Raw genomic sequence first — 26,007 nt, 5'->3', positions numbered from 1 at the left:
GTTACCAAGCAGGGAAATAAAGTCGTACATCTGTTCTGACCTGGACTGGCTGGAGAAGTGGGCCCATAAAAACCTAATGCAGTTCAATAAGGCCAAGAGCAGGGTGCTGCACTTGGGTCGGGGCAATCCCAGGTGTTTATACAAACTGGGGGAAGATCTCCTTGAGAGCAGCCCTACAGAGAAGGACTTGGGGGTCCTGGTGGACGAGAAGCTGGACATGAGCCAGCAGTGTGCGCTTGCAGCCCAGAAGGCCAACTGTGTTCTGGGCTGCATTAAAAAAGGGGTGGGCAGCAGGGAGAGGGAGGTGATTGTCCACCTCTACTCAGCTCTTGTGAGCCCCCATCTGGAGTACTGCATCCAGGCCTGGGGCCCCCAGTACAGGAAGGACATGGAGCTCTTGGAACAAGTCCAGAGGAGGGCACTAAGATGATCAGAGGGCTGGAGCACCTCTCCTGTGAGGAAAGGCTGAGGGAACTGGGCTTGTTTAGCTTGGAGAAGAGAAGGCTCCAGGGAGACCTCATTGTGGACTTGCAGTCCTTGAAGGGAGAGTACAAACAGGAGGGGAAATGGCTGGTTACGAGAGTGGATAGGGGTAGGACAAGGGGGAATGGTTTTAAACTGAGATAGGAGGTTTAGGTTAGATATTAGGAAGAGGTTTTTCACACAGAGGGTGGTGACACACTGGCACAGGTTGCCCAAGGAGGCTGTGGATGCCCCATCCCTGGAGGCATTCAAGGCCAGGCTGGATGTGGCTCTGGGCAGCCTGGTCTGCTGGTTGGCAACCCTGCACAGAGCAGGGGGCTGAAACTCGATGATCATTGTGGTCCTTTTCAACCCAGGCCATTCTATGATTCTATGATTCTCATTCTGACATCCACGAGTAATGTTAGCACTCATGCCTTGGTCTTCTCAGAAATCACTGCCCTGTATCAAGGATACTCAGAATGGTACCAAATGAATGTGAGTGCTTTCTCTCAAGTATTTGGAGGTTGTTTTCTTAAATTGTGTTGAATAGCCTAACTGTAACTGATTACTTGCAGAAGCTTATTCCTTCTGCTTGTGCTTCTTAGAAGCAAAAATCTCCAAAATTTACACATGCAGTAGTTGTTTTTAACAGCACTCTGATCTTTATATGCTTAAAATGCTTATGCCAGCACTCTCAGTAAACATCACTTAAGAGATCTCAAAAGACAAACTGTGATTCAGCAGCAGCACAGTCAATATGTCAAAACTGTGAATTTGTTGGCAACTAGTGTGAATAGGATCTGCTGCTAATTTTATTGCTTCAAAGACTGTGTAACTTGGAGTTTTCAGTAATTTTACTTGGTTGAGTGTCAGGAAAAGTATATTACTGTTATATTTTCCAAGTCTGTTTATTTGAAACAGACTTCTAACTACAGGTTTCAGGTATGCGGGTTCCTCCTAAATTAGAAACTATTAGTAACTATCTCTAAGATGAAGTTTTCTTGTTTTATTTTTTCTTGATTTTACAGGGCATTTGATACTCTTGCAAAAGCATTAAATCCTGGAGAGAGTGCAGCGTGCCAAAACTCTGAAAGTGTTGAGGCCAACGTGCAGCTTGGAGGTGGAGAAACAAGCATGAATATCGTTGAAATAGAGGGGCCGCTACTCAGTGATGCACACGTAGCATTCAGGGTACTTAATACTTTTTTATCCTTGGCTATTTCTAACCATTTTAACCTCGTAAGACAAATTAATGATCTGATTAAGTCATCTTTTGAATTTCTCTGAAGGGTAGCTATTCAGGTATTGCCATTCATTGCTGATGAATGCACGGCTTTTTGTTCGCTAGTTGGCTGTATGCCTGGGAGAATCGGCAGCTCTCCTCACCATTTCTGTAGCACGGCTTATTTTACTGCCTCTTACCTTAAAAATATGGTTTGCATTAAACTGAAGTTTTGTGGATGCCCCACTGAAGGCTGTGGATGCTCCGTCCCTGGAGGTGTTCAAGGCCAGGCTGGATGGGGCCCTGGGCAGCCTGGTCTAGTATTAGACACTGAGGGCGGAGGCCCTGCATTCAGCAGGGGGGTTGGAGCTTGATGATCCTTGGGTTCCCTCCCAACCCAAGCCATTCTGTGGTTCATATGATTCTAGGATTAAACACATTTTGGTCTCTCATATTTCCAATGCAAATGTCAGTTTGGTTTTGTTTTAAATTCTGTTACAAACTGATTTCTGAGGATAAAATTTGGGGTCGAATCCCCCTTCAGATCTGCAAGTGAAAGTGGTGGTGGTGTTCTGTTTGTATTTTCTACATACTTTGCTATATGCTCTGAGCTACTTTGTTCTAATTGTGCAGCTGTTCTTCTACAGCTTCTGTACAGATTGTCTTAAATGTTTTATTTCAGATTTTTCATCTCCATGTGTTCCAGACATAAATCCTTATCTAAGTTAAGATTAAAAATTGTTCACTGTTTTGGTTGCTTTGTAGTCTCATTAGGGTATCACAGTGTGGCTAGTAAGGAGCAAAAAAAGCATTTGTTCTATTTTATTTTGGGATTATCTCATGGTTATTGAAAAAAATGTTACTTTGTTCCCTTCAATCCTGGAAATGATTTTTCTTATTATGTTTCATACAGAGAAAGCAAAACAACTGACTTGCACTTTTTTTTTTGTTTTGTGCCAGCTCACCATGCCTTCTCCTATGCCCGAATATCTTAACGTTCACTATATCTGTGAGACTGCCTCCAGGCTGCTTTTCCTGTCCATGCACTGGGCACGTTCCATTCCGTCTTTCCAAGCTTTAGGGTAGGTGTTCAATTACTCTATTTGCTCATGTTGAGATTACACGCTTTTTCATTTGTTATTTGCACTGCCATCTTTGAGGACTTTTAAAAATATAAACCAGCTTAATAAAACTGTTGTATTGATCTTAAACACAAAGGTAAGTTCACTCAATCAAAATGATTCCCAGCTTCATTTCAAATCAAATACTTGGTTGAGTTTGGAAGAAAAAAGGAGTAGATTCATAATGATCAAATGCCTGCTCACTGCCCTTCTTTAATAAATTTGCAGTAAGTAGGACTTCCTGTCATTTTTGAATAGCACCCCCTGAACTTAAGATGCGTATCAGTCACCAAAGAGAAGCTCCTTTCTGGAGCTCCAAATATTGCTGTCTTTATAGGTGAGTTAGTAATAATTTTGCATTTAATAAACAATGTGAACAACATGCTAAGTTAATCCTGAATTTTTGCTGAACCAAAGTTTAGTTGCAGAGGATTTTCCAAAAACAAATGGTTGCTATAGCCAGGAAGTAATTGTTATTATTCTCTTTACAGTTTGTGCAGCACTCTCTTTTTATAAGCAGAATCACTAAAAATCACTAAAAATTCTGAAGCTGTATGTGGTACTACTTTGCTGATCATCATGAAAAAAGATCTCAAAACAGCATGAGGAAAAGTGATTTTTATTACTTTCAGAAACCAAGATCAAGACTGTCATCAAACTGGCTGTGTTACAATGCGATATACATCTATCAGCCATGATACAAAGGAGGCACAAAATCATCTTGTAGATCAGGATGTTCTGTGTTCTTCTTTAGTTGAATATCAAAACAGCATCTGATGGTGGTAGCAAAGAGAATTCCTGTTTATAGTGAGGGATTGTCCCCTTTACCAGAGATCTTGGCAGAGCACGGATGATCTGTATTTACTGAAGTGCTTAAGCCAAATCATTCTACGTTGTTTAAAATAGTGTATTCTGTATAACTGAAACTTCTCTTTTGAAGGAGTCAAGTTCTATAACACTAAACAATGACAAGCGGAGAAAAGTGGGTAAATATGATACTTCAGTACAAATTGCTGCTGCAGAACCTGAAAATGCTTAGCAAATTAACATGGTGAACTCCATCACTGCACATGTTTTCAGGTTTTTTGTAAGACAGGTATTGCAAAGCGGTGTTGTAACAGCACATAGTTTTTCTAAAAAATAAAAGCCACAAAAGATCAGTCTGTACAAAAAGATTTAATAGATAAATGAGCATAGAAAATCTGCTTTTTAAATATATATATATATTACTTCCCAGTATACTTGTCTGAATAAGCAAAGAATAGGCTGCCACAACACCTGTGTTAATACTCTCCTGAGTGCTAGCACTTGCAGTCCTAGTCTACATCATGGGCAATGGTATTTTAAACACCATTTAGCCATTTTCCGTTTGAAGGGCTGAAAATCCTAACATTGTTTTTCAAGTGGAGATTTATTTGAAATTACTGATCCTTTTTAAAGTTCAGCGCATTATGCACTGTGTAATTCTAACTTTTAGAAGAGTGACTCACATTGTCACTTATAATAAGCAATTTAATCCTAGCATGCAAACAGAAATGCTTTTGGTGCAGGACTTCATTTTGGCACTGGCTGCAGTGGTTGAATCAGATCAGTGTTTTATAAAGTGTTCTTCAAATTGAAAAACTGTGTAAGAGCAAGTGAATGATTTCATTAAGTGCAATTATTGTGTTTTTCAATTTAATAGACAGGATAACAGCATATCATTAGTAAAAGCCTGCTGGAACGAACTTTTTACGCTTGGTCTCGCACAGTGCTCTCAAGTCATGAATGTGGCGACTATATTGGCTGCGTTTGTTAATCACCTTCACGACAGCTTACAGCAAGGTAAGGTGCTGACTGAGCACATCTGCAGACTTAGGGAATTCATGGGTTTGAAGAGTTGAACTGAGCAGAAGCTGGTCACTTATCTGTCAGTAGTTAATGAAAATCTACCATTCGTGGAAGTTAACAAAATAATGAGAACACAGTGTGGTTTTTAAAATCATTTTAATTGTGTGTGATATCTGGTAGCACTCTGTAGTTCTGTTAGGATACGTCACTCAAAATAGGAGTCTTTCAGGCAACACCAACTTGAAGAACACAGGGGTACTGCGAATATGATTCCTCTCTGCCTAGGATGTGAAGGAGGACCCAGCCGTCCCTGCTATTTGTAGCTGTGAAACAGCAGCCAAATGCCTCCTTTGTGATACAACCCCTTTAAATAATTTGGCTTATGTATATATGCAGGTTGCTCTGAAAGTAATGCCTCCTATTTATTTTGCATGGAAACTACAGCAGAAACACAGAGCACAATGAAGTCATTAGACAGAGCAAATGCTCTGCTACAAGACTCTATTTTTCAACACAGTCACCACCATTAGCTGCATGATTTTGCCAGAGATGAACAAGAGCCTGCATGCTGCACTTGTAGCAATCTGCATGGCTGTCCAGGACATGGCTTGTCTGCCATGTTGCTGTCACCACTGCTGAAATGCATCACCTCACTGTGCTCACATCCACTAAAGGAACTCATGCAAATGTACACTGACCTACTCCATCGATGAATGGAGTACAGTACCCGACTCTTAGTTGTACAGCATAGATCTGCAATAGCATGGTATTGTTCTTTACTGACAAGTAACCTTTTCTTTCCTTTTTCATTCGGAGCTGTAGTCCACCTCTGATTATTGGAAATTTTAAGTGGCAGGAATTGTTGGTGTAAAGATAATTCAGTTGAGTGTATAGAGTTTGTAGGTGGCATAGATTTTCTGCTGTTTGAATGTACTTTAAGTGGTGAATGTTTTTAAAATTCCAACGTGACTACACTTTTGCATGCTTCTTGACTTTGGGGTTTTTGTATTTTGTGTGTGTGTCAACTCAGACAAGCTGCCAACAGACAGAGGAAAACTAGTAATGGAGCACATCTTCAAACTGCAAGAGTTCTGTAACAGTATGGTGAAGCTTTGCCTAGATGGATATGAATATGCATATTTGAAAGCAATTGTACTCTTCAGTCCTGGTATGTAATCATTCTTAATGTAAAACTTTATTCTTTTTCTGTGACTATGGAGACTTGAGTGGTCAAAAGTTGGCTTAAAAATCCATATCTAAAATCTTCTGTCTTCCACAAAGGCATATTTTAGGTAAGTTGTTTTTTTTTTTCCTCGTGTCCTTTTAAGGGCTTATAGAGAAAGGAAAAAAGAGATGGAACTGCTTTAGAAAATAAGGAAGTAACATCAGATAAGTGGGCTGTGTGGGAACTGGGATGAGCCTGCTCATCAAGTCTTCGGTTTTGAAAGTCAGGGCTGCGCTAAATGGACAAGATTCATGAGGTGACAAAGAAGTATCTGTATGTATGTTATTTTTTGCCATATAATTTCTGTTTCATTCGATGCTGCTGCTATTACCTCTAGAATCTCTGCGTCCCTTGTTGAGGAACCCGGGAAGGTGTAATGGATGACACAGGACCGTAGGAAGAAGAGGGTTTCTCTTTTAATGGAAATAGTTGGATGATGATGATGCTTTTGCCTCTGCTATCTATTTATTACTTTTAAATGTATGTCTCTATTCTGGGGTACTACTTCTGAGGGCCTGGAGTTTAATTTTCAGAAGTATTGTTCCTGTGCTTCCTGCTGAGGTGAATCCAAGTTATGCTTTTAATATATGACAACCTTTCCAAGCCTTGATTCTTGCATATAAAATCACAGTAACGTATGACCTCACTTCACATGAGTATTATGAAAATGAATATAAAACATAGCATTTCCTTTTGTTTTTGTTTTCTGGTCAGTATTTGCATAATGTCCTGTAAGTAAAGTTAACTGGCTATTCATTAGGCAGTGGTGCTAAAATAAAATGACTATTTTTTCCTTCTGAGTGATCAGTCCACACTGTGGAGGAGTAAAGGTTCTCTGGTTAAGACAGAAAAGGACTGAGTAGATTCCGTGACAAATGCAGGCAGACTGTAGAAAATGACAAAACTAAATTTCTTTATCTGTAGAATTATCTTTAACTGTAGAATTAACTTTTCAGTAAATGCATTCAGATATTCTGTCTTCATGCTGCAGGTCTTAGATTTCATTCAGAATTTAGGAATTTAATATAAAAACGAGTATATTTTGATTAAAAAAAAAAAAAAAGTAAACCTCAAGTATTTTTGTATCACCAGGAATTTTTCACTGATTTAGCAGGTAAATATAGAGTTGTTCTATTTTGCATTAGGAAAGTTTAAAAGCATGAGCAGCTCCTCGTTGCTCTGTGTTTTCTAGATGCTGATGTTCTGTGGAAAAGATCAGAATGTATTTGAAAAGCTGTGTGAGTCACAGTGTAGTCTGTCTGTTGTGTGGGATGTGGCAGAGAGCTGGATGGTCCCTGCCACTTCTGTATGTGTCTTAGGTCTGAGAAGAGCTGTCTTTTTCAGTTCAGTTGCAGTTCACCCTTTCCAAGAGAAATCAGTTGAGGTGAAAAAATCTTCTTGAACTGTGGCGCTTCAAAAGTATAAATTTTAAGCAAGTTTTCTGATATGTATATAGAAGAACACTGAAGTTATCTTTTCTTTAAGTGGTATCCTCAAAGAATATCCACATCTTCCAGAGAAAGTGTCAGCATCAGCACAAATACATGACATTTGGCTAAGTGCATAACAAAACCTTGTGTGTCTTCACATTTTCCCCCCTTTTTATTTTTTCCTTCTCTTTTTGATATTGCTCTTTTGGAAGACCTCTGAGATTAAAGACCTTCCTGCAAATGAGAAGCCTTTTAAGTAATGTCTAGAACCCTCTATCTTGAAGAATTTTGCACGGTTTTGTGTTTGCTTCTGTAGTCCAACGAAGCACAGGAACTATTTCAATTTTCTGATAAGCAGTATCCACTATGGGTCTAATTTCATGGAATGATAGAATGGCCTGGGTGGAAAAGGACCACAATGATCATCTAGTTTCTACCCCCCTGCTATGTGCAGGGTCGCCAATAATTTCAATATTAAGAGTGCTTGAAAATGTTTACGATTTTTCCTTCCTTCCTGCTAAGGATTGAATACACAGACTCAGAGGCTTCCTTAAGGTGAGGGGTAAGAAGGTGTCTGCTGCTTTAAATTTGGTAGATCATGCTTGCAGGAGATTTAATTCACTGTTAAGCATTCCTTACCCCCAAAGCAGTCCTTTCATGCCATTCCTATACTTGTAACTGGCACAGGTTCCTCCAGGAAACAATTTATAGCAGACTGTGTTGACCTGACTGAAGAAATCAATGCTGTTACAGACCTGAAAATATTTCCTTAGAGAGCTTACACCTTCAAAGCAACAATTATTTCTTTGTTCAGCCTAAAGTTAGCTTGTTTCCTTCCAAATTGCATTCAAGGATTGAAAAGGTAGGACAGATATTCTAGGAAAAGCCTGTGTCAAGTCAGGTGACTGGACTGACTTTTCTTTAGGTCACGTGGTTTTACGATCACATCCCTGAGGATGTGCAGCTGCTTTAATGTTGGCATATTGACTCATAAGCCAATATTCTTGACAGTATACATGCAAGACATAAAAAAACTTACAGCAGTACCCTGAACAGAAGGGATATTCTGGCAATGATTTATAGGCCAGAAATTACAATTTCAGGGATTTTACTGCTCCGCTACAGGATGGGGCTGGACTGCACGTGCAGCAGTCCTGAGGTAAGAACATCTGCTTTGGTAGGCTCTGCTGCTGTGCCGTGTGCCATAGCTGGAGGTTGGAAGATTAATGAAAATCTTCTGTGCCACGCCAGCTGCATGACTGTAGCAAGTCAGCCTTGGGCAAAGAGATGAGTGCAAGGGAGTGCCTACGAGACTTGGCATCTGTATAGATTGCTACTAGCATGCTAGCAGTCTGCAAGAACTGGTTTGGAAGCAGACTTCTAGCTGTTTCTGACATTGCTCTAGAAGCAACGTCATGAAGCAATATATATTGCATGTCAACAATAACTCTTCAAAATCTCTTGCTTCCTTTGCTAACCTCCTGTCATCTGCATTGATTTTTTACAAATAACATCACACAATTTGTCATGGTATTATGACAGTAAAATATTTACATTAAGCCAGATGGAAAATAAAGATTAAACTGTGTAAAGGGGTCAGAATCACCAGATAATAATTTCCAATTGTGACTTGGCCATTAGGTTAGATAACCTTTCATTTCTGCAAAATTTAGGAAACAAATAGTTCATAGCTTTTTTTTTCCCTCCCTATGTGTATTTATCTTTTTTTTTTTTCTCACAAATGGTATTTGTGCATACAGAATTTCAGTAAATATCAATGCATTGGAACAGTACTGTTCTATGTGACACAGAGAACAGAGGTTTATTATCAGGAATGATGTAAACACTGCAAGCACTGCACATATTTGAACTTTTCCAGTTGTCTGGTTGTTTTTATGAACAGTAAGGTAAAACATCAGCATAGAGGAAGAGAAATAAGGAGGTGAAGCAGCATTCTTCATTAAAACTGTTGGAGAACTGAAAGTTGCTGCTATCAAATAATCATTTCAGCATGCTTACAAGTAGATAATTGGTACAGCTTTTAACACATCTTGGTGTGACAGGTGTAACAATGTAGGGTGTCTTTCAGATCACCCAGGGCTGGAAAATGTGGTACAGATTGAGAAGTTTCAAGAAAAGGCATACATGGAGTTCCAAGACTATGTAACAAAAGCCTATCCAGATGATACTTACAGGTATGTACACTTTCGTGCTCACTTGGTTCTCTTTTCAGAGCATCAGTGATACTGATTTGCACAGTATTACTTAGAGTAAACACATATATTTTCTTCTTACCTTCTTAAAGCTTAGAAATGACTTTTAGAACACTTAAAATATTTAAGAGCTCATGCATATTGTGATTATCGTTTACCTAATTATTATTAATTTCCAAAATGAAATACTGGAAGATAGAGGAAGTATTTCTTTCATTTTGAATTGCACCTATCTGGAGTAATTCCTCATTTAGTCTAATCCAAATTACAGTCCAATTGTACAGTCCATTGACTAATATATGCACAATTTTGGTGCCGCCGAAGAAATGACTGACTGTAAAGATAGCATTTTTTGATCTAAGTATGTAAGCCTCTCATGAAGTAAATATAGCAAATTTCTCTCGCCGTTGTCCCTTACTCATTTTTTGTTTTCTTCTCAGTAACATGGCTGTGGATAAGGCCAAAATGTGTGACCAAAGTGACTTTTTGCCAAACTTACTTTTGCAGACTGTCTCGACTTCTTCTCCGATTGCCTGCCCTGAGGCTGATGAGTGCTGCCATTACTGAAGAGCTGTTCTTTGCAGGACTAATAGGAAACGTTCAGATTGATAGCATCATCCCGTACATTCTGCGAATGGAGACGGCAGACTACAACACTCAAATAATCGGTCATGCCGTATAAAAGTAGCAATCAAGGATTCTGTACCATGGCAGTCATGGTGATGTAAATGCATACTCTGTCTCCAAGAGATGGCAATAGGCCTTCCCACGCACCTTTCTAAAGAAGACTCGTGTTCCTCCTTTCCAGTACACTTGGGAAATGCGGTGGAGTGTCTTAAGGAATATAGGATCGCTTCCTATTTTTCATCTGATCTTCAAGGACTTGTAAATTCACTTGATATCTGAGGAAAGTCAAGAATTGTTCATCCTATTTTTGTAGATAGATGAACTTGGAATATTTGTTTATGAAATGCAGGCTTGTGAAGAAACGGAAGAAGCTTTGACTGAACTAAGGTATCTCAACTTAGTTTGGTGTTTTAGACAAATAAATTAAGTTTCCTCTCTGAGTTGTGTTTCCAGTGTTTTGCTGCTAGTTCTTTCTCACTGATTAAATGGAAAATAAGATCAAACGTCTTGAAAAGGGCATTGTTTCTATGGAAGGGAGACATTTATAACCAAACTTTTATTTTCTATTCTTTTGGAAAGAGATTATTTCAGGTTGAATGAAGCAGTGGATATTGTTATAAGAGCAGGGAAGGTAGAGGAATTTCACACTTAAAAATATTCTGCTTACATGTTGGTGCAGTTGATCAAAAGTAAAGCTGCAAAGGATCAGTACTGACTGTTCTGTGGATGCAAGGGTATACTATGCTGTAATATTGTGTGTTGGTAGATATCAGCTGTTTGATACTCTGAAAAATTGAGAACTGTGTACTGCAGGTGTTCAAAGAGAGCAGCCTCCTATTTTTTCTGCTCTCAAAAGTTAAAGGTTTTTCACAGTACTCTTTCCTCTTTCAAACTCAGCACATGGGGAGGGAGGCATTTGAGATGTGTCTCAGTTTTCTTTCAACCACTTTTATAAGTAACGAATCTTGTTTAGAATTCTGTGCATGTGTTCATATCATTTCTCTTGCACAGGACTTTGGTTTGGTTTGGTATTTTTTTTAATTATTGTTATCCTCTGGCTATTTAGCTGTCTTTTCCAGTCAGCCAGTCTCATGTGATTATTTTTTAAATTAGAAATTATTGAATCCAGTACTTCTGTTTATACAAGATTGGTCTCTGCTGCTTTGCCTGTCCTTGTTAGAAATGAGTCTAGATTATGTATGTAGACTGAATTACACATCGTGGCTCCATAAAAGATGGGTTCACATGCTTTCCTGTCTTGAGGAACGTGCCTCATTGTCAAATAACACTGATGGTTGTTCATTCCTAGCTTCCTTTTGCAATGGGAAACTATATATTCCTAGCACATTTAATATCTGTTGCTTAAAATTAGAGATTCTAGGAAAAGTTATGGTCTGCTGCTGACAGCAGCTTGCAGGTTTATCTAAATCTTGGATTGAGGCCTAGTTCCATTTATCCTGAACTTTTTAGTTCTGTGGCAGCACTGAGTGAGGAAGAGCCCAATTAGCCAGAATTAGCCAGAAGATCAGCTTTGAGGGGGGCCTTTGCCCCTTTGTACCTGCAACTCCAAGGCCATGCCTCAAGGCCATTGAGAGGACAGGTAGATGAGATTTTGGTGATTTCTGTGTTTTTTCTCAGCACCCAAGGATTTCAGCCAGCCAAAAAGAAGCAGAAAACTGACACTGAATTATTGTGTCCTTTTTAGTTCTACTAATAGAGTTGTTTGGATCTTTCACTGGCCACCTTCTAACCAGAGGCTGTATTTGTGGATTGCTCATACACGGATCCAGAGATGGAAATGCTTGGTGCTGAGGACATCTGATGGGATGGAACCATTCTCCCCTGCTCTGAATTTGGCATGTAGCGACTTTCTGGAGAACAGCCTTTAAAGATGCTGGAGATTCCCACGTGACTGAGCCCTTCCCACAGTCCATGTGTCTAAAGGAGAAGGATTGAGGCTCTGTATTCGTGTTCCCTGGAGTTCCTGAAGTGTGAGGACTTTTTTTCTGTCTCAAGAGGGCAGTAGTCATGGAAATGTGAAAGACAACGGCTGCGAATATGCTGTGCTTGTCTCCTCCCAGTGGTTATTGGCCCTGCCATCTTGTCGTCTGTAGGACCAAATTGTGGATGGGAAGTGAATTGTTCTATTGGTGTTTCCTCAGAAAGCTGGACCCTGTCTTCCAGCCCTTCTCTGTTGCTAGCAGGAACAGTTATAGTTGTTTGAAACCTTTCAAGGAAGTTGCCAGGAGGTTACTCCTGAATAATTTGTAAATGGTTTACCAGGCATTCCAAATATTAGAAGAATTTGATTCCCAATATTCTCCAAATTCAGATAACCCATTTTCCTTCTAAATGCAGTAGACTGCAAATCTCTCCCACACCCTTGCAGATTTATATTTTTTTAGCCTTTGGGACCTGTGCCTCAGGCATGACAAGCAGTTCTTTGTTTGCAGCTGGCCAGAAGATTCAGCAAACGTGGTTTTTGCATGGTATTGTTTCTCAGAAACAGCTGAGAAAATACCAGTGTTTGTAGAGAGGTACATCTTTAGGGATTGAATCCTTCAGCATATCTGTCTTTGAGAGCCGTGTTTTGAAGGATGTGGCCATAGAAATTTGCTCTGAAATTCTTGTTCCCCCTTCACGCCGTAGTCTGAATACAAGTTGGCCTACTTCAGGGAAGTGTGAACTGCTGTCACTGCTGACTGCTGGATCAGGACATCTTTGTTAGGCTGTGTTAACTCAGAAGCACAAGAACCACTGTGACATTCTTCTTGGATGCCTGTCACCTCTGCATGGCAGCAGAAGTTTCAAATCTCAGTGGCCGACATTTTCCCTTCCCACATCTCTTTCTGTTACTCTCCTGGCAAAATCTTCTGAGCTTCATCTGAGATTTTTGCCAGATCACTTAAATCAAGAATTCAACCCATCCATGTTTTTCTTTTTAAATCCAGTGTTTCCAGATGTGAGACTAAGCATTCTGTGTTGGGTAGCAAGAGACATGTGTCACACCCTTTCACGTGACAAAAACTTGCAGATATCATAGAATCTAGTTTTCTCAGGTGAGAAGTCAAACAGGACGCTCCAAGCTCAGTTACAGACTCTATTCCCTCTTTTGATAGCAGTATAGTTGAGTCACCACCAGTAATCAGGATGTACTCTAGTAGTTCCCAGGCTGCGTTTGGGGCTTTGCTCAATATCTGTATAGTATTGTTACAAAATGGAAAGCTAGTTCAAGAGATCTTCAAATTGCCAAGAAGTGGCATACAGTTTTTATGTATTGTGTGGCTATGCGCATACTCATCCAAAAAGAAAAGGTATTTATCTCAAAAGATTCCAGTTACTTCTGCTGTCCATCTGTGCGATAACCACATGCCCTCCCTTCCCCTTGCTGTTGGTGGCTAACCAAATGTAAGCTCCATACTGACTGTCAGGTGAAACAAAAGAGGGAGACAGATGCATGTACACCTGAGGTATTGTAAGGGCCTCCCCAAAAAACCGTAATCTTGGATACCTCCAATGTTTGGACTTCTATAGAGTGAATGTGCAGATATGCAACACACTGCAAAAAGTGCTGCCTACTGGTAAGTAACCTTTTTCCCAATGTTTGTTGCATTTTTTCTTCATAAATGTTCATTGTAAGTTCAGTACCAGGTTAAAGGCGTGCTGATCTGTGCTGCCTGGCGAGTATTCTCTCCTGTCTTCTTGATGATCAAGAAGGTGGATCCCATAGTGCAGGTGGCTGCATTTGTATTATTCACTTTTCTTACCAAGACTCTTCATTTATCATTTTGGGTTCTTTAACTGTGAGTTCATGCTCTTGATGAGGAGTGAGGCACAACTGGGCTTTCTCAGGAATGGGCTGCCCTTCCTGCTGTTCAGTCACACTGTTGTTCAGCCAACACAAATGCGAGCAGTAAGGCTCACTTCACTGTAGATGTTAAAGTACCTCATTATTTTTGTGACCTTTTCTCCTTTATGTTTTATGTTTTTAAACCTTCTGATCTTCAGCATTCTGAAATTTTCCATACCTCGTCAGAATACAACTAAACTGCAACACTTACTACTAATAATTTGCTTTGCCAATGAATGAACAAGCTCTATTTTGACAGCTTTAAAATGTTCAGTGTTATGAAAATTCATTTCTGTATCAATCACATGAATGGAAGAAATGATACATTTGGAATCCTGTCCCTTCAGATGGGAGCAGTGATACACAGAACAAATGGACTAGTTTGGCAGTGTATGTTGTGCATATATATATGAGTTTAGGGGGCTTGTTTCGTACTGGTAGAGTTCCTGATACAAACAATTGTTCTACTTTAAACTTGCTTCAAAAGCACTTTCACTGCAGTACCTTCTGCACTTATAACCTGTTGGTACCTCTCTTCTGTGACCATTGGCTTCAGTGAAAGTCACTGCTCTGTTAACTCTGTTCAGCAGCTGTGGTTTCCCAGCACAGGCATTAGAATATCGCTGTACCTGTTCTGCTGTGGTATAAAAAAATTCATTGTAAATGTCTTGAAACCTGAATTTGTAAAGGTCTATTTTGGCTGTATTTTTAAAAATAAATTGTAACTTCCTATTAGAGAAAGCAATAGTAATCACCTGTCTGTTAGTGTTCTACACAGGTTGTCTTACAGCCTGAAGCAGTGTATATGATTCCAAAGAGTCTGGATATTTCACTTTACTGTACAATGATGTGTTGTCAATAGATTGGTTCTCTGGGATTTGTGACCACTGCAGTATCTTGCTGTTCTCTACCCCTGTTGCTGTGAACTCTTTGTTTTTGTGCTTACTGCTCCTTTCTGCCCTGGGAATTTGGCTATTTGAAAATGAATGATTTGTTATAGAATGGAATTTAACAACATTTTTTTTCTTTTAAAGCACTACATATAGACGTTGATATAATGAATTCTGATCACAGATCTTCATGCCAAGTAAAGCAATAGTTATTTTTGGAGAAGTTTATTCAATTCATTATGGATTGTGAAATGATGACAAGTTTGGGTCCTTTCTAGAACTGATTTCCCAGTGCCAATTGAAGAGCTGTCTGTTCTTTTTTTAGTCTTCAGTTACAAGTGATTGTGATGTTTGCGTGAATATGCAGATAGCAAGAACAAATGAGAAATGAGCTACCATCTCTCCGTGCCTAGATTCTGAAATGCATTCATCCTGAAGTAAATGAAGTACTGTGGAGTAAGTAGGTGATGCACTGTAGAGGAAAGCTTTGTATGCTGAGAGAGAAAGTGTGGGTAATGCTGATGAAGGAATAAGCAGTCAGACTCCTCCTCCATTAGCAGGTACTCCAGTTGCTTTGTTGCTTCTGTTTTAAAAGCTTACCCTTCCCTGCATTTCCACAGAACCCTGTTCTCTGGTCAGACTGCTAATCTACTACCTGCTCCTTCCCATACCAGTCATATTTCACAGCCTTTTGGTCACCTCTGAGGGAAAAAAGGAAGAGCTCTCTAGAAAGAAGTGCTCTTCTGGTAAATAACAAAAGTCTAGAAACTCTCCAACAGAGTTACTCAGCAGCGTCTTCAACCAACATCTCTAACAGTCCTCCTCATACTTCTGTATAAAGTAACCCCAAATAACGATTCTGCTTCATCATGTGAGCCCTTCTCTCCTGAGCTCTGCTTTTCCTTTGTTCATGTGCACAAAGTCACATTAACCCATGCCTGTAAGCAGCCCTGTTCAGCCACTTCAGTCTTCCTTTTACCCTCAGCTCTGCAGTGTGAAATACTATCTTCACCCTGCTACTGCTAATATGTGACACAATTTTCTGCTACATTAATCTTTTATCAGAACTCGGGTTGTGCATTTTGGCTCCAATGTAGGAACCAAATGTATCCTCAGTTATGGCACTGGAGCTGACCTCCGTTCGAAGCAGTCACTCCTGGACACATGGGGTTTTTGTGGCTGCTGATGCTGAACACATACATAAGCTCCACTATGGAGACCTCAACCCTGCTTTACCTTTGGGTCTTACCAGAGAGCAAGCTGAAGGGCTACATACTTTGGTTTATGATAGCTCTCATGAAAGTTTTTCTTTCACACTGTAGCCAGTGGAATTTTGCTGTTGGGAAATGAAAGGTAGAGGCAGCTGCTGCGTGAGATGGCCCAGGCACTTCTCAAGAAGCAGCATGAGTCTTCTAAAAGTGCCACCACAGTTGGTTTTGAGTGTTTTAGTATTGTCACAGAAGCATATACACACTAGAATGTTGGTGGGGTTTTTGGAAAATTACAGAATACCTCCGTTCTTCAGTAAGATCGCACCTGGAGCCTCGGTTCCACACCACGAATCAATCTCTTAAAGCAGCGGAAGACAAGTGAAAAACTTTTTGATCGTGCTTTTGGGAAATGTGGGTTATAGGAGGGCTACAAATCCAAGAGGGAAAGCATTAGAGATTGCACTGTGCAGACCAGAGTGAGAGAAACTACGCTTAGAGGCTGGGCCCACAAAATGTAAAGAATGGTGATGTGAATTTGACATTGCTTCTGAGACTCAGAAATTTTAGAAGGATGGGGCAGATTTTCAAAATCTACATAGCTGGGTCTGTTGTGTGTTGGGTTTATTATTTTAATTGCAAGAGGAATTCCAATTAATTATGCAAATGTATATTCCTTAGTTGTGAAATCATTGCAGCATAAACTTACATGACTTCTCATACAAAGAACAGAAGGAATTGCAGTGGGATAAACAATTATATATATTGTAAGGTAAAATGTAAATATTGAATTGCTCTGTGGGTTGGTTTTTTACACTTTCTGTGAAATACTTGAACTTAGGTTTCTCAAAATCAATTTATCACTGAATAAAGCTCTTAAAAAAATAAAACATAGGATTGAATGAGACTCTTCTTTGCAATCATTGAGTCATTCAGGAAATGGATTTATCTTCAAAAAAAATGTGTTCTTGTGTACTACGCTGTGATTCTGTATTAGAAAAGAAAGAGCTAACTGATATGTTCAGGGCTTGTGTAGAATGGCATTCTGTCACTAAGTCTGTGTGACTTGTTGGAACCACAGGGGGAAAAAAAACGAGCATTAAATTTGGTTAGGCAATTTTTAAGACAGTGAGGTTCAACACACAAAACTAGGGGCACAGCATATCTAACAGAGATTTAGCATCAAATCTTAGAAACTGGGAATAAAGAATTATTTATGGGACCATGAGTTTTACAGTCAAGTGAATGCTATCTTCCAAAGGTACCCCAATAAATTCTTAGGAAAGCATTATGCTTGTGCTTGTATTCCACATTATTCAATCATGGTATCTGCATGGAGTTTGAAGATAACATTGAACAGAGCAGTAAGACAGAGATTTCATGAGTGGCAACCAGATGTTAGCAAAAGCATTGTAAGAAGGTGCAATAGGATTTGAGCACTGGGACTAATGGCAATGAAGTTCTTTGTGGAGACTTACTTGGCTTGAGGAAGAATCAAAATGCAATGGAAAGGTACTGTAAGAAGTTCCTGCTTCTACGAATGTTATTCCATAAAAGCTTCAATAAGCTGTACGATTAAGGTTGCATTATGACACTAATCACAGAATCACAGAATTGTAGGGACTGGAAGTGACCTCCAGAGATCATTGAGTCCAGTCCCCCTGCAAAGCGGGCTCCCTACAGCAGGCTGCACAGGTAGGTGTCCAGGTGGGTCTTGAACATCTCCAGAGACAGAGAGTCCATAGCCTCCCTGGGCAGCCTGTTCAAGTGCTCTGTCACCCTTACTCTGAAGAAGTTCCTTTGCATATTGGTGCAGAACTTCCTATGCTCCAGTTTATGGCCGTTTTCCTTTGTCCTGATCCCACAAACCACCCTTTAACATCTTTGTGGTCCTCTGCTGGACTCTCTCCAGGAGATCGCTGTCTTTTTTTGCATCGGGGAGCCCAGAACTGGACACAGTACTGCAGGTGAGGCCTGAAATCCCTTTTCCCAGCCTGGAGTTACAAAGTGCCATCCTCCAGAGCCGTCTCAGTGTAACCACAAGGACACACGGTGCCACGTGGATCCATGAAGTGACCCAGCTTATCCATTGTAACCCTCGGGGAAAAAGATACAAACAAACCTGTCAGACCGCTGCCAGCAGAGAAAACGTTCTCAGAATTAAATTCTTGGTCAGTGAAGATGACCAGGTTCACCAGTTTCGTGAATATCCTTAGAAACTGGTTTAGGAGTTGCAGCTGCTTAGTGATCCAAAAGTTGGCTGGCCTCTTTTTAGAAACTTCTTTTTCACAGATCTTTCTTCTTGCAGCAAAACAACGGTTTGTCAAGTTCAAGAACAAGCGAACGAGCACTGCGCAGCCTCGGAGCTCGGCGGTCCGTCCGTCCCATCACCGCCGCCCCGCCCCGTGCGCGCCAATTGCGGGGCGGGGTGGTGCCGGAGCTGCTGCGGCGCCGTCCCAAGATGGCGGAGTACGTGCAGGTGATGAAGCGGGCCTTCAAGCACCTCGGCGGCCACGGCGGCGTCCGCGGCGCCATCTTGCAGCTGCTCAGGTAACAGGGAGCGCGGCGCGGCGCGCTTGGAGCGAGCAGCGGGCGGCTCCCGGCTCTCGCCTCGCCCCCCCTCCCCGTCCCGTGGGGTCACCTTGGCGGCCGCTCCGGGCCCTGGTGGCTGTGCCCGGAGAGCAGAGCTCAGCGCTGCCCCTCAGCTCTTCTGTTCTGGGCTGTGCAAACCGAGGGACCGCAGCCGCTCCTCACATGCCTTGCCTTCACACCCTTCACCATTTCTGTAGCCCTCCTTTGGGTGCTCTTTAGTAGCTTTATGACCATTTTGTACTGTAGTGCCCACACATAGTGCTTGAGGTGAGGCTGCAGAATAGAACAGGACAGTCTTTAACATCAGTACACCAAAAATCAAATTATTATGGCTTTGTGTGCCTGGAGACGTTTTCCTTGGTCGGGGCTCACTGAAATTGGCTGAGAAACGTCTCTTGGAGGTTCTAAATGCCTCTTAGTGTTTGGTGTCAGTGCTCAGGACACAAATGCCAGGACAAGGCATAACAGCCCTTATGAGGAGGGGAAGGAAAGAAGGAAGGGAGAGCAGTGATGAAACATCCCTTGTTTTCCTGAGGTTAGTTGCTTAGGCTTAAATAACGTGGGAGTCTGAGTGCTTCTTTAAGTGATAAGTGAACTCCAGCCAAGGAAGCATGGGTGTACATGTGTTCTGTCACTTGGCACTGGATGGAGAGTGCCCAGAGCACTGCAGGCAGCTGAAACTTTACGTGATCCTGCCTAAGGTGAAAGTCAATGAAGAAGGGGGAAAAAATATGAAGATCTAGGTGGGGGAAAACACTTTAAAACATGTCAGTGGAATGCAAGTCATAGGTGTGCCTGTGGTACTCACTTCACATGATATTTAAGGTTTATGAACTTCTGAACAGCCCCCCAAGGCTTATCTGTATGACTTCAGTGTCCTGTCAGTGGGGCACACAGTGAAGGCAAGCTGCTGTCAGTTGCAGGAATTGGTGATTACGTTTTGCACTTCTTAAGTCTGAGTAGTTTGGGGTTCCTTTGTTTGTTTTGCTTTAGATACACGTGTTTGAGTTTTAATTACAGATTTTTGCTAACCTCTAAAAAAAACCTGATATTGCAGTTTCACTCTGAGACAAAGGTAATCAAAGCTGTTCTGGGAATTCACAGGGTCAACGAATTGAAGACTGGTACACTGGTAGGAGTTGACAAATACGGAAACAAGTACTATGAAGACAAAAGAAACTTCTTTGGTACGTGTACTGATGTGACCACCTCCTGAGTGGCAGCCCAGCTCTACTGCTGGTGAATTAGGATTTATTGCCTGCCCATCTTCCTTGCTCTTTGCTTGTGCGAGAGCACTAAGTTCGCTAATGTAAGACTGCAGTGACAATAAAAGTGCAGAAAACTCAAAAAGAACCAAATCCTGGTCTGCTTCCTAGTCATAGCTGTACTTATCTTGCAGTGATGGCCCATAATAGCAGATATTTTTAAGCAAAATAGTTTTCATGTGTTTTCTACTTTATGTGAAACTAATTTCTTAAGTTTATACAGTGTTTCTGTTCATTTAATCAAGGTCGACACAGATGGGTCATATATACTAGTGAAATGAATGGCAAAAATACATTTTGGGAAGTTGATGGAAGTATGGTGCCCCCTGAATGGTAAGACATTTAACTTAGTAACTTGAATGCATTGTGTAATTGCATGTATGTGTTCTTGTATTACAAAGCGGAAGATAAAAAATAATACATCAGTTTTTGGCGATAAGTTTTCTTGGAGGCAGCATGATAAAAAGGCTTCAGACTGCTTAGTTTTCATTTCAGGTTAGAAAGGTTTTTGCTGGATGCTTAAGTTGCAGAAGAAGGGTACCATTTGACACAATGTTCCCATAGATACAGAAGTTCTTCCTTGATTAAGCTGCACACTGGTTAATGAGAGAGAGGAGAAAGCTGATAGAAAATCTACAGTGCTGCTCAGTGTGTCCAGGAGTGCTCTGTGCAGGCACAAGTGCCTGTTCTTGTAGCTTCTCTCCTTTTCAAAGCCCCATTCTTTTCTTGGAAAGAGGTGTTCAGTATTCAGAAATGTTGGAACAGCCACAGGATCACGGGATGGGCAGGTTATGCTTTAGGCTCTGGGAAGCACCACAACCCAGATTTTTGATTTGTGCGTACTCCAGCAAAAAAAACCCAAAAAAACAACAATGCAGCTTTCAGACACTGCAGCTGAAATGTAAAATGTTGTATATATGTGCAGATGTATGGAATAGGTTAAAAATTATGTGGGTATGGGAGACAGCGTGACATGGCTCTTATTAGAACATCTGAGCAGTGCGTGGGTAGGCTGTCTAGGCAGTCAGTTTTGCTTCAAACTCCCCCCGTCTTCAAATTATGTTTAATGCAGTTAATGCTTTCTCTTTCATCTCTAGTATGAGTTTTGTGGCATTGGTTTTTAGAAGTGACATTAATATCTGAAATCTCCACGACCAGCATGTTTATGCCAGTGCAGAGCTGGTCCTTATTGACTGCATAATAACTGTTGTTTGATTCCACTTTTTATCCTTTTCACTATAAGGCTGTGCCTGTTTCCAATGTTATCATTTCTTTGAGGCAGTGTTTTCCTTCTTTGCTCGTGCTTATGTGTGACTAGCTGTGTCCTTGCAATATTCTACCAAGTTTATTTCTGAGTATCAGTCATGTTTCTAGGATGAACGGCGTGTTTACATCACATAAAGCAGCGAGGTGAAAAGCTTTCCTGTTACTGTGTAAAAAATGCACTGGAAGAAACAGTAGGCTCGTCATTATTATCAGCACTGATTGGTGCAATGAGACGTGAAAGGTTACACATGCACAGAAAGCGTCAGGAGATGTAGCTGTGCAGTATTCTTCTGGGGTTTTTTGCTCTTGTTATGTTTTGTGTTTTTAATTGGAGCACAGGTCTGATGGGGAGCAGCTGAGGGAACTGGGATTGTTCACTCAAGCTGAGCAAGCTCCATGTTTCTGGCTGTTGAGTACACCGTGCAGCTTAAAGGATAACTCTGTGGGCAGCTGCGTGCATTCAGGATTGTGGAATGCTGTGGACTGTTGAGATGCAGTCACGTGAACCTCGCATTTCATGCATGATGAATTGGGGAAAAACACTTCGGCATATTGGAGAATTCTGAAAACGATTGGCTGGGAAAAAAATGAAGTAGGAATTAATGTTGTCAGCGTTAGCTGTCTGCCAGGTATTGGCAAGAAGGGAAAGGCAGGAAGGAAGAATGCCTTGTGCAGTAATACAGCACAGCACCATTTTTGCAGTTTTCAGATTCTGAAATAATTGGTGTGATGTCTTTTGACAGTGGATGTACTGGAATCACAGCATGAAGGAATCAAGAGCTGCTTTGGCAGATGTGTGCTATGCAGGGAATTGGGGCTGCAGCTGTTTTAACAAATTGCCCTAGTGGATTATGTTGCCTTCTGGTTTGTTGTGATTTACATGATCTTATTTAACCTCGTTACTCAGGGATTTCTTAGCATCAGAATCAAGGTGATGGTATCTACTTCGTTGGAGACACGTTTGATTTCTTTAAATCCTTTTGACACTTGTGGAATGATTGGTACTAACCTGTGCAGCATTGCAGGCTGTAGGAGTGCTAACTTCATAACATGAAATTTCAAATGTAAGTTAATTTTAATAATTAACACTGTTTACGTTAGCTGATCAGGCAGCCAGAAAAGGGAGGAATGTAGCATCTCAGACTTAAGTGCCAGCATACCCCGAAATGGAAAGGAATATATTTTTCCTCTTTTTCTTTTTTCCACTCTTTTTCAAGTCTGCCTGTGAGAATAAGAGTTTAATCAGGAAGGAGAGGAGGGAGGGAATTTCCATCCATTTAGCAGCTTCACAATAAACTTGTGTTTCATAACTATATTAAATGCTGGTGTAGTGTTTTCAGGTCAGTGGCATTCTGTCACATTACTGTACAGTTTATCTGGCAGAAGCTTGCATGAGAAATCAGTTGTCTCCCATGGGTACACAAGGGAGATGTTTCTTGTCCCTTTTTCCTTCTATTCCCATCCATAGACCTGGGAGGATGAATGAAGGCTGCCTTTAGTAAGAATATAAAAAACACTCTGGTTACACTAAGTCAAAGTTAAATTCCTGCTTTTGTACTTAAAGTACTTGGGACAGCACTGAAATGCCCTCTGACTGTAGCACACCCCTTCATCTGCCTTGTTGCAGCATGGTTGGCTCGTTTGGGAAAAAATAAGTGGATTTTAGGAAGTTGGCAAGTAGCCTGAGCTTACATAGCCAGTGACTGAACCTTGCAGATGGACATAGAGCTAGTAGCTCTGGAGTTTGTGCTGCACCAGTTCCTGTTTGACAGTTCATACAACATCTGATTGGCTCTAGTCCTTTGTAGCTTCAGTTTGAAATCACTCCGCTTTTAAATGTTTGTCTAAGAATGGGGAGAGCATCCCACATGGTCTTGAGTGCACTTGAAGGTATTTTAAGGTGTCTCCTGTCTCCAAAGCAGAACTTTGGAGGCTTTACCTGCCTCAGTATTGGTAGTGCTGCTCTGTGTCTCAGGAAACTGCTTCAGCCTCTTTCGAGCTGCTGCTCTCCTCATTTTCTTTGCTTTGTATAAGCCGTCTGCTCCTTCTCAGGTTCTAAGTCATTACTTGCTTTTGAATCCTATTTTTTCATGCATGGATTTATAGGCAGAGTTTGTACAGAAATCTGGCCATCTGCAAGATGTCAAATCTCTTTATTTCTGCTGTTCAGTCTAATGCATGAAGAGCTTTTCTTGAGCATCTGGGAGTAGAGTCTGAGACACCGAGGCTTCAAAGGACTCTTTGAGGGATGCTGTCAAGGGGAAAGTCTTTCCAAAGTGAAATTTTCAGTTTTTGTATGTTTTAAATGGGGAGGAGACCACAAATGTTGTAAATATCTTCTGGAGAAAATTCTTTCAGCACGTGTGGTGAGCAATTTTATTTCTACTTTCAGTGAGAAAATATGACTGAATGGGGCTTTTTTTGCTGGTCCATTGAAACTTGAGCTCAGTTTTGAATTGATGTTGTGCCAGAAAGTCCTGAAAGCAAACAGAGCATTTCTCCAAAATACTGTGTTTTGGAAAACTTCATGGACTTAGTCTTAGAGTGACTGCAAAGCCATCCAGTCTGAAATGGAGAATAAAACTATTCTGTCTTCTGAGTTACATGAGTAAATAAACTCAGTATTATAATAATTTCACATTTCAGGAAGTGAGAGTGCATACACTTGTATTGGAAGAGAGATGTTGTGTAAGCTTGAATTGCAGTCAATTTTAATTGAGCTTTAAAGCATTTCTTGTGCTCCATCTGCTCCAGCTTTTTTGTCAGGGCTTTTGTAACTGCATTTTTAGCCAAGAAAACACTTGTTTTCCCTCTCGATGTGTATTGCTTTCCAGGGGGGCAGGAGACATGGGAGGATGGTGGGGTATGGTGACAATTGCATTGCATTTTGTTAGCAATGGGATGCTGGGTTATTGAGTGTAAGCGTATGACCCCACTTCTCCAAACTCACCTTTTTTTGAAGCAAGTTGCTATGGGATCTCCTTCTTCCAGACAGAAATCTGCTGACTTTTTACATGGTGTGATAGGGGAGGATGAGGGGGAACAGTTTTAAACTGAAAAAGGGGAGATTTAGGTTAGATGTTAGGAGGAAACTATTTACTCAAAGGGTGGTGAGGCTCTGACACAGGTTGCATAGATAGGTTGTGGATGCCTCATCTCTGGAGGCATTCAAGGCCAGGCTGGACGAAGCTCTGGGCTCCTGATCTGATGTGTGGCAGCCCTGCCCATGAATGGGAGTTGGAGCTCAGTGATCTGTAAGATCCTTTCCAGCCTAAGCCATTCTGTGATTCTATATTTTTAGGTGATTTTTTTTTTTTTTTAAACTAAAGTAATATCCAAGGCTTTGATTTCTTTTTCTTTCTAAACGAATACCTAGAATCTACTCAACTGAAAAAATATCCAACCTTCTGTCAGTCAGACACGTGCATCTCTCATACTGCTTTTATTGAGGTTTTGTATTGCTGTATCAGTGCAGTCTGCAGGAGTTGTTGCTAAAGGATGAAGATGTAATTTTCAGGCTTTCTAATAACAACTGGTATCAGAGAACTTCATATTTTTAGGTGAATTCTTTGACAAAAACTGATAAGCAGAAGCCTGTTTTAATCCCATCTCAGTAAAAACATCCATAAGCTTGCAAAAAGCCTCACTTCTGTCTCATTACATGTACTTCATGCTGCATGCACAGTTAACTGGCTTATAACAAAAATGATTCAGTTTTGAAATTTGCTTTGGGCACTGAAACAGAAATGGGATAAAATCAATTCAGTTTATCCCCGCTGAAGTGTTTCTGTGAATTATTATGGAAGATGCTTTCCTTGAACATTAGTGTTATTTGCAGGGGAGATAGAGTTGACATGTAGTTCATAGGTAAAAGGTAATGACTATACTCACTTGTTAATTGCTCCATTACTGACTGGTATTAATCACTTTTTTGTGTACCCAGTAAACATTTATGTGATTGCTTAGGTGAACTTAAATCATTATCCCATATCCCAAGTGGCAGCTTCACAAAGACTTTGGAGGTGGCTATTGAAATATCATTGTGCAGCACAATTTTCTGGTAATTAAAAGCAAACAGAAAAAAACCACAAATTTTTTTGGTGCCATTTTTACCACCTGACTTCTTGCTCATTATAGGTCATGTAATACCCCTTACTATGTCTTAACAACGTGGTGTTTTTTTTTTCTCTTAAGGCATCGCTGGCTTCACTCCATGACGGATGACCCTCCAACTACTCATCCTCCAGTTGCTCGTAAATTTATCTGGGAGAACCATAAGTTCAACCAGAGTGGTACTCCTGGGCAGTACGTCCCTTACTCTACTACACGCAAGAAGATACAGGAGTGGGTCCCACCTACAACAGCTAGCAAATAACAGGCAGAACAACAGCAAAAAGTGATTTGCCTCCACTTTGGCCTTCAGTGCAAACTGTATTTTCACTAATTTTATTTAAAGTAAAAGCTTCCTCTGACTGCTGTAGTTTCGTTTATTGAGCTGGGGGGAAAACCAAGTGAGAAAACACTGGGAAGAAGTAGAGGACAGAATACACAGCAAGTCTTCTGCTAGATACTCAGCTTTTTGTCATTTTGTTAGTGGCTCTTGTGTTTACATAAGCCACCCTCACTTGTTTTAGCATGGTAATCATTCCATGGCGGTTACTTCTTGCAGTTGTACCATTCAAAAGAATACAGTGCCACTCTGACAGTGGCAGCACACCCACACCCTGCACATGGCCTTCATTCAGTGCTGTGAAACAGTCCCAGCGTTTCTGTTAGTAGAAAGTAGCCTTTATTGAGCTCTCC

The 26,007-nt window shown here is 40.8% G+C and overlaps 2 protein-coding genes across 10 annotated transcripts in view; both read left to right on the top strand.

Moving 5' to 3' along the window:
* NR2C1 (nuclear receptor subfamily 2 group C member 1) overlaps nucleotides 1-10,573 on the top strand; it is a 46,774-nt gene extending 36,201 nt beyond the window's left edge. For 8 of the 9 annotated variants that reach the window (XM_042890310.1, XM_042890308.1, XM_042890305.1 and 5 more), the window contains 6 exons: nucleotides 1,494-1,656; nucleotides 2,648-2,769; nucleotides 4,493-4,632; nucleotides 5,669-5,806; nucleotides 9,383-9,488; nucleotides 10,014-10,573. In XM_042890310.1, the coding sequence (XP_042746244.1) occupies nucleotides 1,494-1,656; nucleotides 2,648-2,769; nucleotides 4,493-4,632; nucleotides 5,669-5,806; nucleotides 9,383-9,488; nucleotides 10,014-10,188 (844 nt within the window). In that variant the 3' untranslated portion in view covers nucleotides 10,189-10,573. Of the gene's footprint in view, nucleotides 1-1,493; nucleotides 1,657-2,647; nucleotides 2,770-4,492; nucleotides 4,633-5,668; nucleotides 5,807-5,966; nucleotides 6,137-9,382; nucleotides 9,489-10,013 lie in introns of those variants that run through there. The other variant, XR_006182112.1, reaches the window with a different exon arrangement.
* Nucleotides 10,574-18,499: 7,926 nt separating this feature from the next.
* NDUFA12 (NADH:ubiquinone oxidoreductase subunit A12) lies at nucleotides 18,500-25,676 on the top strand. Its single transcript, XM_042890356.1, has 4 exons — nucleotides 18,500-18,631; nucleotides 19,778-19,860; nucleotides 20,184-20,271; nucleotides 25,399-25,676. Exons 1-4 carry the CDS (start codon nucleotides 18,543-18,545, stop codon nucleotides 25,577-25,579), a joined length of 441 nt encoding a protein of 146 aa, XP_042746290.1. The 5' UTR covers nucleotides 18,500-18,542; the 3' UTR covers nucleotides 25,580-25,676.
* Nucleotides 25,677-26,007: the final 331 nt, after the last annotated feature.

Source organism: Lagopus leucura, unplaced genomic scaffold (assembly GCF_019238085.1).
Source record: "Lagopus leucura isolate 7727_CA_CO unplaced genomic scaffold, USGS_WTPT01 Super-Scaffold_100159, whole genome shotgun sequence".
Taxonomy (NCBI): domain Eukaryota; kingdom Metazoa; phylum Chordata; class Aves; order Galliformes; family Phasianidae; genus Lagopus; species Lagopus leucura.
This window is presented reverse-complemented; position numbering and strand designations above follow the sequence as displayed.

Coding starts and splice junctions, on each gene's coding strand:
- NDUFA12 (XM_042890356.1), top strand. CDS start 18,543: ATGGCGGAGTACGTGCAGGTGATGAAGCGGGCCTTCAAGCACCTCGGC. Junction 18,632..19,777: donor GCCATCTTGCAGCTGCTCAG/GTAACAGGGAGC, acceptor GGGAATTCACAG/GGTCAACGAATTGAAGACTG. Junction 20,272..25,398: donor AGTATGGTGCCCCCTGAATG/GTAAGACATTTA, acceptor TTTTCTCTTAAG/GCATCGCTGGCTTCACTCCA.